At 38.3% G+C, this 19,152-nt stretch overlaps 1 protein-coding gene and 1 non-coding gene across 2 annotated transcripts; both read left to right on the top strand.

Moving 5' to 3' along the window:
- Nucleotides 1–799: 799 nt before the first annotated feature.
- NDN (necdin, MAGE family member) lies at nucleotides 800–2,436 on the top strand. Its single transcript, XM_065871596.1, has one exon. The coding sequence runs from the start codon at nucleotides 884–886 to the stop codon at nucleotides 1,859–1,861; it is 978 nt and encodes a 325-aa protein (XP_065727668.1). The 5' UTR covers nucleotides 800–883; the 3' UTR covers nucleotides 1,862–2,436.
- A 13,799-nt stretch (nucleotides 2,437–16,235) lies between these two features.
- On the top strand, nucleotides 16,236–16,308 carry TRNAK-UUU (transfer RNA lysine (anticodon UUU)). The gene has a single exon. It is a non-coding gene; the product is annotated as a tRNA-Lys (tRNA).
- The last annotated feature ends 2,844 nt before the right edge of the window (nucleotides 16,309–19,152 follow it).

The raw sequence follows: 19,152 nt of genomic DNA, 5'->3' as shown, positions 1-19,152 counted from the left end.
TGGAGGTTGCAGCAGTCATAAGGGGAAGGAAGATCCTGGACAAACAGGGTGAAAGCCATCATACAAGTCTGTGCTAATAAATACGGCAACCTGTGTGATGGGATCCTAATGAAACAAATTAAAAATTACATCAAAATCATCCAAGGGAAGTGGAAAACCAAAATCAATGACCATTAAAACACTAAGAACGTCATTAGTATATTACCTTCAAGAAAGTTTCCACTGCACACAGATTGACTACCTTCTGCATTTTTCATTTATAACCCTTGATTTGGTAGGGAATCAATCAATTTTTATTACTATTCCTCAGAAGTCCAATCTCCCACATCTTTTTCAGAGTTTACACATTTTCTTGAGCAATCCTGACTGTTCTCCCAGTTTACATTCTCACATTTGTCCGAAAGCCAAATTGACACACCAGCCTAGGTCTTGCTCTGGGAGTCATCTCTTAACTTGATTCTGGATATACCCAATTGAACATCTCCTAAGCTTAAGTTACCATCTTTCCCCTTAAACTTGCTCCTTGTCCAGTGCTCGTCCATCTCCGCCCCCTCCTCTCCAAGACCTTAGCCCCAACAGGACGCCTGGGGTCGGGGTGGTGATCCTTGATGCCATATTCTAGCAGAGCCTCTACCCTCCTCGGGGCCTCACTAACCCCCACCCCCAACTCCCTCCCTCCAGGCGCCCCACCCGCCCGCCCGCCTGCCAGGCCCGCGGACGCGCAGGCGCACTGGCCCGTCCCGCCGCTGCCCCGCCCTGCCCAGCCGCTGCGGAAGGCGCCGCGCGTAGCAACGCGCACTTCCTCTCTAGGAGTCCGAGGAGGGATCGCAGACTCGAAGAGCTCCTGGACTCGGCGGCCGTTCCCTTGCCGGACGGAGCAGACATGTCCGAACAAAGTAAGGATGTGTGCGACCTCAACTTTGCAGCCGAGGCCTCCAACTCTGAGGTGCACAGCAGCCCCGGGGTTCCCGGAGGACCCTCTTTGCCCGCGTCTCAGGCCGCGATCTTCCCAGGGCCGGAGAGCCCTCCCGTAGGCCCGACCGACGCCCCTCTGGCCTCGCCGGCGCCCCAGGCCCCAAGCGAAGAGGGAGACCCGAAGGCCCTGCAGCAGGCCGCGGAGGAAGGCCGCGCCCACCAGGCCCCGAGCGCAGCGCAGCCCGGCCCGGCGCCGCCGGCCCCGGCCCAGCTGGTGCAGAAGGCGCATGAGCTCATGTGGTACGTTCTGGTCAAGGACCAGAAGAGGATGATCATCTGGTTCCCAGACATGGTGAAGGATGTCATCGGCAGTTACAAGAAGTGGTGCAGAAGCATCCTCCGGCGCACCAGCCTCATCCTCGCCCGGGTGTTCGGGCTGCACCTGAGGCTGACCAGCCTACACACCATGGAGTTCTCGCTGGTCAAAGCTCTGGAGCCCGAGGAGCTGGACAGGGTCGCTTTGAGCAACCGCATGCCGATGACAGGCCTCCTGCTGATGATCCTGAGCCTCATCTACGTGAAGGGTCGCGGCGCCCGAGAGAGTGCCGTCTGGAACGTGCTGCGCATCCTAGGGCTGAGGCCTTGGAAGAAGCACTCCACCTTCGGAGACGTGAGAAAGCTCATCACCGAGGAGTTCGTCCATCAGAACTACCTGAAGTACCAGCGCGTCCCCCACGTCGAGCCCCCTGAGTACGAGTTCTTCTGGGGCTCCCGTGCCAGCCGTGAAATCACCAAGATGCAGATCATGGAGTTCCTGGCCAGGGTCTTTAAGAAAGACCCCCAGGCCTGGCCTTCCCGCTACAGGGAAGCACTGGAAGAGGCCAGAGCCCTGCGGGAGGCCAACCCCACTGCCCACTGCCCCCGCAACAGTGTCTCCGAGGACTAGCAAGGTCTGAAGGCAGATGGATGGTTTCTGCCCCTCACCAGGGCGGTGGAGGGGTGGGGGTGGGACATTAGAGTATTCAGGATTTACAGTGCAGTATTTCACGTGTAACTTTTAAGTTTTCAGTACAGTGCTTTTATACCTTTTAATGCAATGATGTATTAATTTCAGTAATATTAGGTAGAGTGTAGGATTCATGCATGTTTGTTTATAAGTAAGCTCAGTTGGTGCTTTTGCTTTTGTGCTACCTTTCTTGAATTTTTTGTACCAGAGACGTGCTAAACTTATGAAATACATTGAGACATTTTCCATCTTATTCTTTTACATGGAACGGAGGATGTGTATTGGGTAGACTGGTCCTGGAGAGTTTGGAAGAACTCCCCAGAAAAGCTGGCCTAACCAAGAGAAAAGTCAAGACCCCTGTCTTTGTGATCTCCCTGGGCACAGGAAACATCCATGTGGAGTGTGGTGATGTGGACTGAAAGGGGCGCAACATGGGCACACTTTACTAAACACAGATACAACCCCACCATGAGTAAACTTTAAAGTAAACATTAAAGATTCTTGTGATACAATCATTCATGGAAAAGTGTACTTTATCTTTTTAACAAAATATTATGGGTTGGGAATGGGAATTACAAAATGTACATATACCACTATTTCATCTAATAGGGCGGGGACATCACTGCATCATGACTCATAAATGTGTGAAGTGTATAGTTTTATTTTCAAAATGGAACTCACAAGTTCAATTCAGAACTTTGACAACTAGAGAAAAGTATAAAAACCAAAAAAGAGTCCTAATCACATCACATAGAGATAATAAATGTTAATATTTAGAGTAATTTCCTCTCTTGCATTTCTACATTTTATGGAAAATAATAGCTGTTTTTGTGGGCACTAAAAGAGTGAGGCATTGTACTAAATCCTTTATGTGTATTTTCTCTTTCTATTTAATCTTCACAACAGCCTTGTGAGGCAGGCACTTATTACATCTGCACCATGGAGGAAATACAGGAACAAAGCAGGTAATTAACTTTCCCTAGATCGTAAAGTCTTCCTTTGAGGAGAGGCTAGGGTTTGGACTCAGATTGAATGAGTCCATAGCCTATACTTTTACCCGCCTGCCTCCAGCTGCTCCCCTACCTCCTGCCTTTTAGTTTATGCCTTTTAAAAAATTCCTTGTTAGAGTATGTACTTTTAGTTCCCTACCCCGCAATCCATTCACACAAGGCTAGGGGTTTTATTTTTCTAATGAATCCTCACATTAATCTAGAGGAGGCAGTCATATTATGACTGTACAAATCAAGAAACTTCATTTCGGAGAGATTAATGGACCTAACCAAGTCATGTTCCTGCTTAGCAGTGAAACCAAGATTTGAAACAAGGTGTTCCCTGAAGGACTGGAATGATGGAGCAGTCTCTAATCAGTGGTGCTGGAGGAACACACATGGGACACCTGGGAGAGGGAGGTGGGGTTGGGGTGGGAAGGTCGTCTATTGGGGTGTCTCCAACCCAGCAACTCCGGAATTGCAATGGGCCACTAAGCAATCCCTCGGAGAGTGGGATGGGGTTAGGAAGGGGGTGAGGGGCAGTGCCTGGGGATAAATCTCATTATAAAACTCTCAGTCCTGCAAGGGGGAGAGAGAGAAATGGGCTTTTAATAAGACTGAAAATCCTTCAAACTTCAGGACATTGGGAAAGACCATTTGGTTAAAGCCAGATCCATTTCTGGGGAAGCTGGAAAATGAGGCAAACACATAGGTCACATCACCCCGAAAAGAAGTAACCTGGGAGTTATATTTGGGTGAGGGAATTACAATCTGAATTGGGAACTAGGATTCTCATCACTTAAATGACAGTACTTAACAGGCAGGTGCAGGTGCTAAGTGCTGAAGAAGCCTCACATGTCCTTAGACGAAATCCATCCCTTTTAGTAGGCGTCCTGTGAAGTCTGTGGCAGGTAGGGGGCATTTCTGCAATAACTCAGGCAGCTGTGCCCTGGCTTCGATGCCACTTCTTACCCTGAGCCAAAGTGAACTTAGACATTTTAGAACTGTTAAAAAATTACCTCCCTCTCACCCCAGAACTTCCTGCAGAATCAAAACAAATCTGTCCCTTTAAATGTAAAATTATGTCTGGGATGTCTCAGTTCTGGAGCAGGGCCACAGCTGTCTCCCCTGCCAAGGCGGGGTACTGGACACTTTCTCTAATGCCCTAATTCTGTTTGCAGCAACTGTAACTCCTGAACACTTTTTTCATCAAACCCAGAAGTCACTGGGCAGGCAGTCCCCTCACCTCTCAGTGTTTTAATTTACTTTCCTCTCTGCCAGGAGAGACTAGGAGAACCACTCCAGAGCTTCCCCAAGCTCACTGACACAGGCACATCACCTGTGCCATAGAGGACCAAATCTTGAGAGAAGGACAGGATCATGAGAAAAGAGAAGCTGACACCAGCAAGTCATGCGGGCAGGGCTGATCACCTCCCATGCAGGCTTGGAGGCAGCCAGACCCAGAGGAAAAGGCATACCAGATGTGGAACAGGGCTAATTCATGGCACCTGGTCCTGCAGGGACAGCAGCTTGGGGCACACGGAAGGAACATCCAATATCGCTCTTGGATTTTCATGCTGGGCTCAATTGAAAGGTTGCGGGGGTTTGGTCAAATATTTTCCAAAAGGTTCATCTACAAGGTGCTGGATAATTATGTGATATGCTGGAGTAGTTAGCTAACATTTTGTTGGTGATCATTTTGCAATCTATAAATGTATCAAATCAACACATCATACACCTTAAACTTACACAATGCTGGTCAATTATATCTCAGTAAATCTGGGGAAAAAAAGAAATACAGAGATAAGTAGGTGGCTATTGATAATTGTTCAGTGGTTTGTAGATGTCAAGCTCAACATCTCTGTGATTTGCCTCTTTTCATTCTTGTCATCACATGATGTGCAATAGCTCCTGATATTCCTTCTATGTTCGTAGAAGGAGTAAAAGTTCATGGGAAGGAAAAGCTTAGGTATTTCTTCTCTGTCTTAACTGGAACATCTCTGACAGGCTGAGATATCATATACTCAGCTTGTGCTGCCTATGGTTTTATAGATACCAAGGGAAAGAGAAGGTGAGAGTAGTGTTAAATTTAGTTGAGCTGTGAAGTACTAAAATAATGTGCACTGAAGTTACTAATAAATAGATCATTTTCCTCTAGTTAAGAGTAATTTCAATGGAATAAGTTTTAACAGAAGACAAACTTCAGTGACTTAAGAATTGAGCATGTCAGTGGAGGGGGTGTGGAGAAAAGGGAACTCTTGTACACTGTTGGTGGGAATGTAAGTTGGCGCAGCCACTGTGGAAAACAGTATGGAAGTTCCTCAGAAAACTAAAAATAGAATTACCATATGATCCAGCAATACCACTCCTGGGCATATATCCAGACAAAACTATAATTCAAAAAGATACATGCACCCCCATGTTCACAGCAGCACTATTTACAATACCCAAGACATGGAAACAACCTAAATGGATAAAGAAGATGTAAGATATATATAATATATAAAATAAAGCCATTTGCAGCAACATGGATGCAACTAGAGGTTATAATACTAAGTGAAGTAAGCAGAAGGAGAAAGACAAATTTCATATGATATCACTTATATGTGGAATGTAAAATATGACACAAAGGAACCTATCTATGAAACAGAAACAGAATCATGGACATATAGAAACAGACTTGTAGTTGCTAAGGGGAAGGGTTTGGGGAAGGGATGGAGTGAAAGGTGGGGGTTAGCAGATGTAAGCTTTTATATATAGAATGGATGAACAACAAGGTCCTACTGTATAGCACAGAGAACTATATTCAACATCCTATGATAAACCATAATGAAAAAGAATATTTTTAAAAGAATGTGTGTATACACACACACACACACACACACACACACACATATATAACTGAATTACTTTTCTGTATGGCAGAAATTAACACATTGTAAATCAACTATACTTCAATTTTTTTTAATTGATTAAAAAAAAAAAGAATTGAGCATGTCAGGGTCAACAACTCGAATATATTCCACTACCATTGGAAAGAAACCAGTGTTGAGATCGAGTCTTAAACAAAGTCAGTTATGCATTCTCTATACAGACAAGACAGAAGGGTAAAGTGACTGATTAGATGTATGCACGTTTGTGTATGTGACAGGAAGTTTGTGGCGCTCTATGTTTTCAAAGGAGTGGCAAGGGAAGTAAAAATTTAAGACAGAAAGGAAGTGAAAAGAGAAATAGTCGTGGAAGTGTCCTAGAGAATGGAGAAGACTGAGTTTTTCCAGGAGTGGCTGTCATGGCTGATTCCGGCAGATATTAGCAACTTTAATGTATCAATATGAAAGAAGAATAATATTCTACTACCAAGTTTATTTATTCTAGGAATGCAAAGTTGCTTCATTATTAAAAACTCAATCATCTTAATACACCATATTCATAGTCTTTATAATAAAAATCACATTTTCGTATCAATTCATGCAGAAAAAGTATTTGACAATATTCAACTCCCGTTCATGATAAAAATTCTTAGCAAACTAGGTATAGAAGAGAAATCATCAACCTGATAAGGACCATAAACAAACAAACAAACAAAAAAACAGGCTACAGTTAACATTACATAACGTTTAATGGTGGAAGACTGAATGCTTCCCTTGAAGATTTGGAAGAGTTGGCTCTTTTACCACTCCTTTTCACATTGGGAGTTAACTTCCTGACCAGTTCAATAGGACGAGGAAAGAAAACACATGTTTACATAATGACAATGAAGAAATAAAGCTGCCTCTATTTGCAGGTTACATGATTGACTACCTAGGAAAAAAAATACAAAAAATAAAAACAAAAACCTTCCAGAACTAATAAGTGAGTTTAGTAAAGCCACAAGATAAAAGGTCAACACACACAACCAATTATATTTCTGAATATTACTAATTAACAATTAGAAACTGAAATGTAAAATCCAGTGCATTTATATCAAAGGTAGGTATAAACCTAACAAAACACATATAGGCTATGTATGTTGAAAAGTATAAAACAATGATAAGAAAAATCAAAGACCTAAATATCAATAAATGGGGAGAAGCATCATGTTTATAAGACCAGAAGACATTACAGAGTAATTAGATCCAATTCATCTGTAGGTTAAACACAATTCCTATCAAAATCCCAGCAGTTTGCTTAGGATTGCCCTGGTTTGAGCACTGATAGTTCCACTTCCTAAGAAGTCCCTATGTGGAATGTGATATAATCCCAGGTTTGGGATATGAGTGAAAAAAAATTGGAGAAAAACTGTAGAGTCATTTGGCAGCCACAAAATAGAGGCTGGATGCATTTTAGTGTCAAATAGATACAGCATGTATTATCTGCTTTTCATCATTCCTGTCACTAATTTTTTTCTTTTGTTTTATTCCCTGATCAGTTATATTGGCAACTATGATTTACAGTCCACAGTAATGGACCATCTATTATTGCAACACTTGAAGTGTTGTGATCTAAATATGCTTCTTAGGCATGCTGGAATCGTGAGTGTTAGTTCATACTTTACTTTGCCTGTGGATTAATGGTTCTGCTTCATATCCATTTAGTGCTAGTACAGTTTTTACCTATACAAATATTGTGACCATGTTTTCCAGGAATTCAGATAGCAAAAATGAGAACAATTGCAATACCCTAGCTAGCATGTCCCAGCCTTCACTGAAAAGAAGGTTAAATGACTGTGTTATTTTAATGACATATGAAGGGCACATACCAAGGGGTTAGAAAAGTAAATGAACAAAACAGCAGATTGCACAATACACAGAAAATAATTTGGGGTTGGATATAGTAGAGAAGGTGATATGATCTACATTAATTTTCTGGGGCTGCTGTAACAAAGTACTATAGAATGAGTGGCTTAAATATCAGAAATCTATTTTCTTACAGTTCTGGAAGCTAGAAATCTGAGACCGAGATGTCAGCAGAGTTGGTTCCTTCTGAGGACTGGGAAAGAAGAATCTGTTCCAGGCTTGTTGATGGCTGTCTTTTCCCTGAGTCTTCACATTGCCTTCCCTTTGTATGGAGACTGAATCTCACAAGTTGGGACAAACAAACAAATACCCTTAAAAGGACAAAAGCTTCTCTCTTTTTTTGTCTCCTAAAAAGACTCCAATGCTCAGCTGAAAATAGCAGCCACTGAATTGGTGTAGGCATACCACACAAACATACTTCATCATTTCATTTCCTTTCCATCATGTCTGTTGTCCTCTGAAACTAAAGTTTGTGAGCTGCAACTAAAATGTCCTTTGGGCAAACAAAAGGGGATATTCTGATTAGGAATGTAACAGCCACTTACCACGGAGAGCTGATTACATCAGGTCTAACCACCATCAATCTTTCTACAGCATTTTAAGTTATTTGTCAAATCAAAGCAACAACAACAGAAAATGCATCCCCAGCCCTTAAGCATTTTGACTTGAAAAATGGAGCTTGAAATTATCTTCTTGGTTTCTATGAAAATTTTAACTGAACCACAGAAAACATAAAACAGAAGATTATTGATATCTCATCCAAATCCAAACTAGACTTTGCTCATATATCAGCATATTTGGCAGATGGTACAAATGTAAATTTGGCAAATTTCATTCAGTCTATGAACTCCTTGCCAAAGAAAATGAAATGAAAAGATCTTACTTGCTAAATGTCCCACACATCTTTTACGCAGCAGTGTTAAAATGGGGCTTCATATGCTTACCTGTGGTTTTGAGGCTTTCATAAAGTTTTTGGTCACTTTTCAGTTTTCTGAAAATGTGGAGAAACACTAATGATAGTGGTAGCTTTATAGAAACGGAAGGAGACAGCCTCCATGGACACATGACTACAAGATGGCTGTCATTGTTTACACTCATAAAAGGACTATCAAAATGTTGGCTTACATTTAAATTATATTTTCAATGTGTGTGGGAGGAAGAATGCCCTGTCTAATTTGGAAATACATTGAGGATGAGAATGAAGGTAAGAGAACAATAAAACCAAAATGTATATGGTTTTTATTCTACAATCTGTTTCTAGGCCATAAAAAATTCTATTAAAAGACAAACTGACTGCACCTGAGTTGCCTGATGCTATGTATGGTTGCAACAAAAACTAACAGAGCAAAAAAAGAAAAAAAAAACAATTTTGGGGGGCAACATGGGGAAAAGGCTGTTTCAGAACTAAAAAAAGGATTATCAGAAAAGGACAGCCAAGTTAAACAGGACTTTCTCAATTTTTTACAATTTTTAAAAATTGTAACTTATTTGGAATAAAAATTTTATTTCACATGTTAAAATTACCTCTGTGCTTTGAAGCCAATTTCCCTGAGAAAAAGTATTAACTCATGATGACATCCAGTGCACTTCAGAGTGTTTATAAATCATAGATATTTCAGATGTTATAAACCTATATGATGAATTTATAGAAGCAAAAATATGGGCGACCATTCAGCCAGTCTGTGTCTTTTGGTTGTAACATTTTCAAGACCCATACATATGCTGCCTACAAGAGACCCACGTCAGACTTAGGGACACATACTGACTGAACATGAGGGAATGGAAAAAGATATTCCATGCAAATGGAAATCAAAAGAAAGCTAAAGTAGCAATACTCCTTATATCAGATAAAATAGACTTTAAAATAAAGACTGTTACAAGAGACAAGGGAGGACACTACATAATGATCAAGGGATCAATCCAACAATTATAAATATTTATGAAACCAACATAGAAGCACCTCAATATATAGGCAAATGCTAACAGCTATAAAAAGGGAAATCAACAGTAACACAATAATACTGGGTACTTTAACACCCTACTAACACCAATAGACAGATCACCCAGACAGAAAATAAGGAAATACAGGCTTTAAATGACATGATAGAACAGGTAGACTTAATTGATTTTTATAGGACATTCCACCTGAAAGTGGCAGAATACACTTTCTTCTCAAGTGCACATGGAACATTCTCCAGGATAGTTCATATCTTGGGTCACAGATCAAGCCTTGGTAAATTTAAGAAAGTTGAAGTCATATCAAACATCTTTTCCAACCACAATGCTATGAGATTAGAAATCAATTACAGTAAAAAAAAAAAAAACTGTGAAAATCACAAACACATGGAGGTAAACAATTCACTACTAAATAACCAAGAGATCACTGAGGAAATCAAAAACTACATAGAAACAAATGACAATGAAAACATGATGACCCAAAACCTATGGGATGCAGAAAAGCAGTTCTAAGAGGAAAGTTTATAGCAATTCAATCTCACTTCAAGAAACAAGAAAAGTCTCAAGTAAAAAACCTAAACTTACACTTAAAGCAACTAGAGAAAGAAGAACAAGAAAACCCAAAGTTAGTAGAAGAAATCATAAAGATCAGAGCAGAAATAAATAAAATAAAAACTAAGAAAACAATTGCAAAGATCAATAAAACTAAAAGTTGGATCTTTGAGAAGATAAACAAAACTGATAAACCTTTAGCTGACTCATCAAGAAAAACAGGGAGAGGACTCAAATCAATAAAATTAAAATATAAAAGGAGAAATTACAACTGACACCACAGAAATACAAGGATCATAAGAGATGATTACAAGCAACTATATGCCAATAAAATGGATAAGCTGGAAGAAATGGACAAATTGTTTAAAAGGTACAAATTTGAAAAACTGAACAAGGGAGAAATAGAAAATATAAGCACACCAATCGCAGGTAATGAAATTGAAGCTGTTATTGAAAATCTTCCAACAAACAAAGTCCAAGACCAGATGGTTTCCCAGGTGAATTCTATCGAACATTTAGAGAAAAGCTAACACCTATTCTTTTCAAATTCTTCCAAAAAATTGCAGAGGATGGAGCACTCCCAAACTCGTTCTACAAAGCCACCATCACCCTGATACCAAAAGCAGACAAAGATATCACAAAAAAAGGAAATTACAGACCAATATCACTGATGAACATAGATGCAAAAATCCTCAACGAAATACTAGCCAATAAAATCCAACAATACATTAAAAGGGTCATATACCATGATCAAGTGGGATTTACCCCAGGGACGCAAGGATTCTTCAATATATGCAAATCAATCAATGTGATACACCATATTAATAAATTGAAGAATAAAAACCATATGATAGTCTCAATAGATTCGGAAAAAGCTTTTGACAAAATTCAACACCATTTATGATAAAATCTCTCCAGAAAGTTGGCATTGAGGGAACCCATCTCAACGTAATAAAGGCCATGTATGACAAAGCCACAGCAAACATCATTCTCAATGTTCAAAAATGGAAAGCATTTCCTCTAAGATCAGGAAGAAGACAAGGATATCCACCCTTGCCACTATTATTCAACATAGTTTTGGAAGTCCTAGCCATGGTGATAAGAGAAGAGAAACAAATAAAAGGAATACAAATTGGAAAAGAAGTAAAACTGTCACTGTTTGCAGATGACATGATGCTATGCATAGAGAATCTTAAAGATGCCACCAGAAAACGAATAGAGCTAATCAGTGAATCCAGTAAAATTACAGGATACAAAATTATTGCACAGAAATCATTTGCATTCCTATACACTAACAATGAAAGATCAGAAAGAGAAATTAAGGAAACAATTCTATTCACCATTGCAACAAAAAGAATAAAATGTCTAGGAATAAATCTACCTAAGGAGGTAAAAAGACCTGTACTCAGAAAACTATAAGACACTGATGAAAAAAATCAAAGATGACACAAACAGATGGAGAGATATACGATGTTCTTGGATTGGAAGAATCAATATTGTGGAAATGACTACACTACCCAAAGAAATCTACAGATTCAATGCAATCCTGGTCAAACTACCAATGGCATTTTTCACAGAATTAGATCAAAAAGAATTTACAATTTGTATGGAAACACAAAAGACCCCAAATAATGAAAGAAATCTTGAGTAAGAAAAATGGAGCTGGAGGAGTCAGGCTCCCCAACTTCTGACTATACTACAAAGCTACAGTAATCAAGACAGTATGGTACTAGAACAAAAACAGAAATATAGATCAATGAAACAAGATAGAAAGCCCAGAGATAAACCCATGCACCTATGGTAACCTAATGTATGACAAAGAAGACAAGAATATACAATGGAGAACAGACAGTCTCTTCAATAACTGGTGCTAGGAAAACTCTACAGCTACATGTAAAAGAATGAAATTAGAACACTCCCTAACACCATACACAAAAATAAACTCAAAACGGATTAAAGACCTAAATGGAAGGCCAGACACTATAAAACTCTTAGAGGAAAGCATAGACAGAACACTCTTTTACATAAATCACAGCAAGATCTTTTATGACCCACATCCTAGAGTAATGAAAATAAAAACAAAAATAAATGGGGCCTAATTAGACTTAAAAAGCTTTTGCACAGCAAAGGAAACCATAAACAAGATGAAAAGACAACCCTCAGAATGGGAGAAAATATTTGCAAATGAAGCAACTGACAAAGGATTAATCTCCAAAATATACAAACAACTCATGCAACTCAATATTTTAAAAAAACTAATAACAACGGAATCAAAAATGTGGGGAAGACCTAAATAAACCTTTCTGCAAAGAAAACATACAAATGGCCGAAAATCACATGAAAAGATGCTCAACATCAGTAATGATTAGAGAAATGCAAATCAAAACTACAATGAGGTATCCGCTCACACCAGTTAGAATGGGCATCATCAGAAAATGTACAAACAACAAATGCTGGAGAAGGTGTGGAGAAAAGGGAACCCTGTTGCACTGTTGGTGGGAATGTAAATTGATACAGCCACTATGGAGGTTCCTTAAAAAACTAAAAATAGAACTACCATATGACACAGCAATCCCACTACTGGGCATATATCCAGAGAAAACCATAATTCCAAAAGATACATGTACCCCATGTTCATTGCAGCACTATATACAATAGCCAGGACATGGGAGCAACCTAAATGTCCCTCAACAGAGGAGTGGATAAAGAAGATGTGGTACATATATACAGTGGAATATTACTCTGCCACAAAAAGGAATGAAACTGGGTCATTTGTAGAGACATGGATTGACCTAGAGACTGTCATACAGAGTGAAGTAAGTCAGAAAGAGAAAAAAAAACATTGTATATTAATGCATATATGTGGAATCTAGAAAATGTTATAGATGATCCTATTTGCAAAGCAGAAATAGAGACACAGATGTAGAGAACAAACATATGGACACCAAGGGGGGGAAAGAGGGGTTGAGTTGAACTGGGAGACTGGGATTGACATATATACACTATTGATGCTATGTATTAAACAAATAACTAATGAGAACCTACTGTATAGCTCAGGGAACTCTACTCAGTGCTCTGTGGTGAATTAAATGGGAAGGAAATCCAAAAAGAAAGAGGGGAGATATATATATATATATATATATATATATATATATATATATATATATATATATATATATAAAGCTGATTCACTTTATTGTACAGTAGAAACTAACATTGTAAAGCAACTATACTCCAATAAAAAATAATTGTAAAAAATGTTGAAGACGAAAGGTACTCTGATGTGAGATCATCCAGATACATCACAGTAGAGCACTGGCTTGGCCAGGACGGCCCAGCTTCCCTCCGGCTGGCGGCCTCTTAAGGATTCCTGATCTTTGCTGAGCTTCAGTTTCCTCAACTGTGGTCTGGGGTTGACCATCCCTGCCACCCCCCTTAAAGGGTAGTTTTAGAGGTCAAGGCAGTGCTGATGAGTATCCGCATTTCCCTTTTTAAAGGGTCCACCAGGAATGTAATTTGGTGTAGCCACTATAGAAAACAATATGCAGTTTCCTCAAAAAACTAAAAATAGAGTTACCATATGATTCAGCAATCTAACTCCTGAACATATATCCAGACAAAACTACAATTCAAAACGATACGTGCAACCCTAAGTTCAGAGCAGCACTATTCACAATAGCCAAGACATGGAAACAATGTAAAAGTCCATAAACAGATAAAGAAGATGTGGTATATATATATATATATATATATATATATATATATATATATATACACACACACAATGAGATACTACACACCATAAAAAAAGAATGAAATAATGTCATTTGTAGCAACATGGATGAACCTAGAGATTATCAGACTAAATGAAGTAAGTCAGAAAGAGAAAGACAAACACCATAGCATATTGCTTATATGTGGAATCTAAAATATGACACAAATGAACTTATCTGTGAGGCAGAAACAGACTCACAGACGTAGATAACACACTTGTGGTTGTCAGTGGGGAAGAGGAGTAGGAGGGATGGATTGGGAGTTCGGGATTGGAAGATGCAAATTATTTTGTATAAGATGGATAAACAATGGGCTCCTACTGTATAGCATGATAAACTGTGATAAACCATAATAGAGAAGAGTATGAAAAAGAATGTATGTGTATGCATGGCTGAGTTGATTTGCTCTGCAACAGAGATTAACACAGCATTGTAAATCAACTATAGTTCAATAAAATACTTTTAAAAAACCCATAAAACTACAATGAGGTATCACACTGGTCAGAATTGCTATCATCAAAAAATCTATAAACAATAAATGCTGGAGAGGGTATGCAGAAAAGGGAACCCTCTTGCACTGTTGGTGGGAATGTTAATTGATACCGCCACTATGGAGAACAGTATGGAGGTTCCTTAAAAATCTAAAAATCGAATTACCATATGATCCAGCAATCCCACTACTGGGCATATACCATGGGAAAACCATAATTCAAAAAGATACATGTACCCCAATGTTCACTGCAGCACTGTTCACAATAGCCAGGAGATGGAAGCAACCTAAGTGTCCATCAGCAGATGAATGGATAAAGAAGATGTGGTACATACATACAGTGGAATATTAGCCATGAAAAGGAACAAAATTCGTCATTTGTAGTGATGTGGGTGGACGTAGAGTCTGTCATAAAGACTGTCATAAAGACTGAAGCTAGAAAGGGAAAAAAAAATATCATATATTAACACATACGTGTGGAATCTAGAAAAATGGTACAGATGAACCTATTTGCAGGGCAGGAATAGAGACGCAGATGTAGAGAACAGAAGAGTAGACATGGTGAGGGGGAAGGGGAGAGTGGGAGGAAATGGGAGATTAGGATTGACATAGACACACTACCATGTGTAAAATTGATAGCTAGTGGGAACCTGCCATATAGCACAGGGAGCTCAGCTCGGTGCTCTGTGATGACCCAGATGGATGGGATGAGGGGTTGTGTTGGAGGGAGTTCCAAGAGGGAGGAGATATATGTATACATATAGCTGATTCACTTCGTTGTACAGCAGAAACTAACACAACATTGTAAAGCAATTATAATCCAATAAAAATAAGATTTAAAAAATGGGTGACACACAGCTAGTCTATCAAAATAAGGCTGTAGATTCAAAGTACATTGTGTTTCAAACATTTGTTTTGAAAATGGACATTTTGGAAAGCTGGAAACTAATTCCTATATATCTAAAAATCTACTGTTGCTGATAAGTAAAATCCTAAGTGCCCTAGGCTAAGAAGTGTTTGCTGAGAAAACATTTAGTTTCATGTCATCACATTGGACTTACGCAAGGAATCAGTGTAGGTGGATTGGCTGAGGGCAGAGCTGCAAGTCAAAGGAAACCATATGTTTGTGCTCCTCTTATCACTGCATGAAAAACATGACTTATCACAAACGCTACAGGCTTTGTAGAGAAATGTTATTGGAAAAGGAAACAGAAGGAGAAAAAATAGCCCATGTATCATGGGACAGAAAGAATTATGTCATTGTTATTTTAAAGTTAAATGTATTAATATCCTGTACCCTTTTGAATTTATATTCCTCTAAATTTCTTACATGTATGCATCTTAAGGAAAACTATATTATAGCCTACAATATTCAAATATGAAATCAAGAGTTAAATTGCTGTATCAGAGGGCAGAAACATAAAAGCTTGTTATATTTTCTCACAAGTATTACTTATTAGTTCAACAATTAGTTACTACTAACTTCCACTATTAAGTAGTCCTAGTTTTTATTTTGTTTAAAAAATGTCAGTTAGGTAATATAAAAGTAAGTGAAGCAAATAATTACAATTCCAAAATAATAATATACAATTTTAATATACATATAAACCCTGATTTTATATATTATATTAAAGTAAAATACTGCTTGTGTATAATTATTTATTACATATTATGTTATTATAATTTATTTTGTCTAGTATGACAATTCCCAGGTTGACTCTCTAAAAGACTGGTCACCTAAGATATAGACAAGCTGATTCTAAAATTCATATTGAGAGTGCCTGGGTAGCTCAATTGGTAGAGCATCAGAGTTTTAATCTGAGTGCCCAAGGTTCAAGTCCCTGTCCAGGTGCCAAAAGAAAAAATAATAATAAAATTTATATTGATAAGTAAAGGGACTAGAATAACTAAAGCAATTTTGTGAAAGGTGAATAAAATTGGAGGAATTGCTCTACCCAATTTCAAGACTTAGTGTACAACTCTGCCATCAGTGTGGTATTTGGCAGAGAGATAGACACATGGATAACTGGAGCAGAATAGAGAACTCAGAAATAGACTCACCACCAGTACAGCCAACTGATTTCTCACAAGGTGCAAAAGCAATTCAATGGAAGAAGGATTCGTTGCCTTTTCAACAAATAACGTTGGAGCACTTAGGCACCACATGAAAAAACAAACAAAAAAACCCCATGAACCTTAACATAAACCTCACACCTTATACAAAGATTAACTCAAAAAACGAATTAAAGATCTAAATGTAAAATGTAAATCTCTAAAACTTTTAGAAGAAAACATAGGCAGGAAATCTTCATGACCCTTGTTATAGAGGAGGACACTGAAAGCATGATCCACAAAAGAAAGGACTGATAAACTAGAGCTCATAAAGGTCAAAAACTACTGTTCTTTGAAAGACACTGTTAAAAGAATGAAAACAAAAAGCCACAGACTGGGAAAAATTATTTGTGAACCACATAACCAAAAAAGGATTCGTATCTAGGAAATATAGAGAACTGTCTAAACTCAACATTATGAAAACAAACAATCTGATTAGAAAATCGTCACAGATAGAAACAGACACTTAACCAAAATGGATATCTGGATGGCAAATTAGCACATAAGGAGATGGTCAATACCATTAACCATTAGGGAAATGTAAATTAAAGCCACAATGAGATACCACTGCACACAAATTAGAATGACTGAAGGAAAATATACTGTCAGTATCCAAGGGAGGCTGTTGAAAACACCGACTTCTCACATGGCTGGTGGAAATGTAAATTTATACAGCCATTCTGCAAAATGTTTTGGCAGTTTCTTATGAAATTAAACACACACTCACCATAAGACCTAATTTTCCCACTCCTGGTTAATTACTCTACAGAAATGACTGCATAGATGCTTAAAAAACTGGTACACTAATGCTTATACAAGCTTGATTTTGCAATAGTGCACAACTGGAAACAATCCACATGTCCTTCAACAGTGAATACATAAATCGTGGTATATGTATACAAATAAACACTACTCAACAATAAAAAGGAACTGAATATTATTACACACACCAACTTGGATGGACCCTAAGGGTGTTATACTAAGTGCAAAAAGCCAATCTCAAAAGTTTACATACTGTATGACTCCAATTTTATAACATTTTAAAAATGACAAAATTATAATGATGAATAACAGATAAGTGGTCATCAGGGTTAGTGGAAAGGTGTGACTATAAAGGGCTAACATGAGAGAATTTATTTGTGGTGATAAAAGAGTTCTGTATCCTGATTATGTTGATGGCTACACAAATGCATATCTGTAATAAAATTTCACAGAACTATACATACACACTCTCAAGAAATGAATGTATTCCCAAACTGATGAAACTCAAATAAGGTTTGTAGTTTATTTAATAGTATTGTACCAATGTTAATTTCCTAGTTTTGATCATTCTACCTTGGTTGTATAAGTTGATATCATTGGGAGAAGATGGATGAAAGGGATACTATAATTTGCCATACTATTTTTGCAACTTCTATATGAGCCTAAAATTATTTAAAAATGAAGTTAAAATAAATGAATGTTACTAGTAGTACAGAGACAGAACAGTTTTTAGAACTGCTTAAGTGTGGTATCCATCCTTTTGACTACCCAGTGTGCCTCATAATGTGAGAAAACGAAAATCCAACATTTTTACAAAAATCAGATTAGAAGGATAAAAGGATAAAGTATGACATTTCTAAAAAGGCTGTACAATTATCAAAGTTCACATGGTGTGGTAACATAGTAATGATGATGTTAACATAATGACTAGTATTTACAAAGCACTTAATATACAATTCTTAGAACAAGCTGAGAGTATGTATTTCTTTACCACCATTTTACAGATGAGGAAACTGAGACGCATAGATATTAATTCATATACCCTTGACCACAGAGCTAGTTAAAGACCACAGTGGGACTTTCACGCAAGGTGGTCTGGTCTTAGAATCTGTACAGAATATAGAAAAATGTGTAATATATTCTGAAATTCTGAAAGATAAAAAGAACATAATCTCAATAGATGAAAATACTTACTGTCAACATTTTGATGTATTCTCTTTTAGATATTCCTCCCTTAACTTATTCATTTATTGATTCATCAATAATTAAAATATTAGCTGAACATGTAAGATGTGTCAATCCTTGTTCTGGGAACATGGGCTACAGAAAAGAAACTAACAACATCCCTGCCTACATGGACCACCTAGTCTAATGGGGGGACAGACAATACAAATGAAAAAAGTATAAGAAAATTTCAGGTGATAAGTCCTAAAGTAGAATAAAGGATTAAGACAGCAGGGAGTTTTCAGGGAAATGAGGGAATGAGCCACAGGAACTTCTTGGAGAAGCAGTAGAACATTCTGGGCAGAGGGCATGGCACTTGCAAAGGCCTGGGTGCTGGGACTGGATCCAAGGTCTCGAGGGAGGCCCATGTGGATGGAATTGGGCAAGGGAGATGGAATGTGGGAGAGATCTGGCCAGGATCCTGTCCCACTGCCGAGATGGCACAGCTTATTCAGAAAATCTCTTTACACAGCCACCACTTTACATTTTCATTTCCTTTTATTGCTTGTTTGTTTTGTTTTGTTTTTAATAAGAAGATTATTTATTATAAATTCTTCTCAAAAACAGCAGTTTTTAATACCATGAGCTTACCATTAAA

This window comes from Phocoena phocoena, chromosome 2 (assembly GCF_963924675.1).
Source record: "Phocoena phocoena chromosome 2, mPhoPho1.1, whole genome shotgun sequence".
Taxonomy (NCBI): Eukaryota; Metazoa; Chordata; class Mammalia; order Artiodactyla; family Phocoenidae; genus Phocoena; species Phocoena phocoena.
This window is presented reverse-complemented; position numbering and strand designations above follow the sequence as displayed.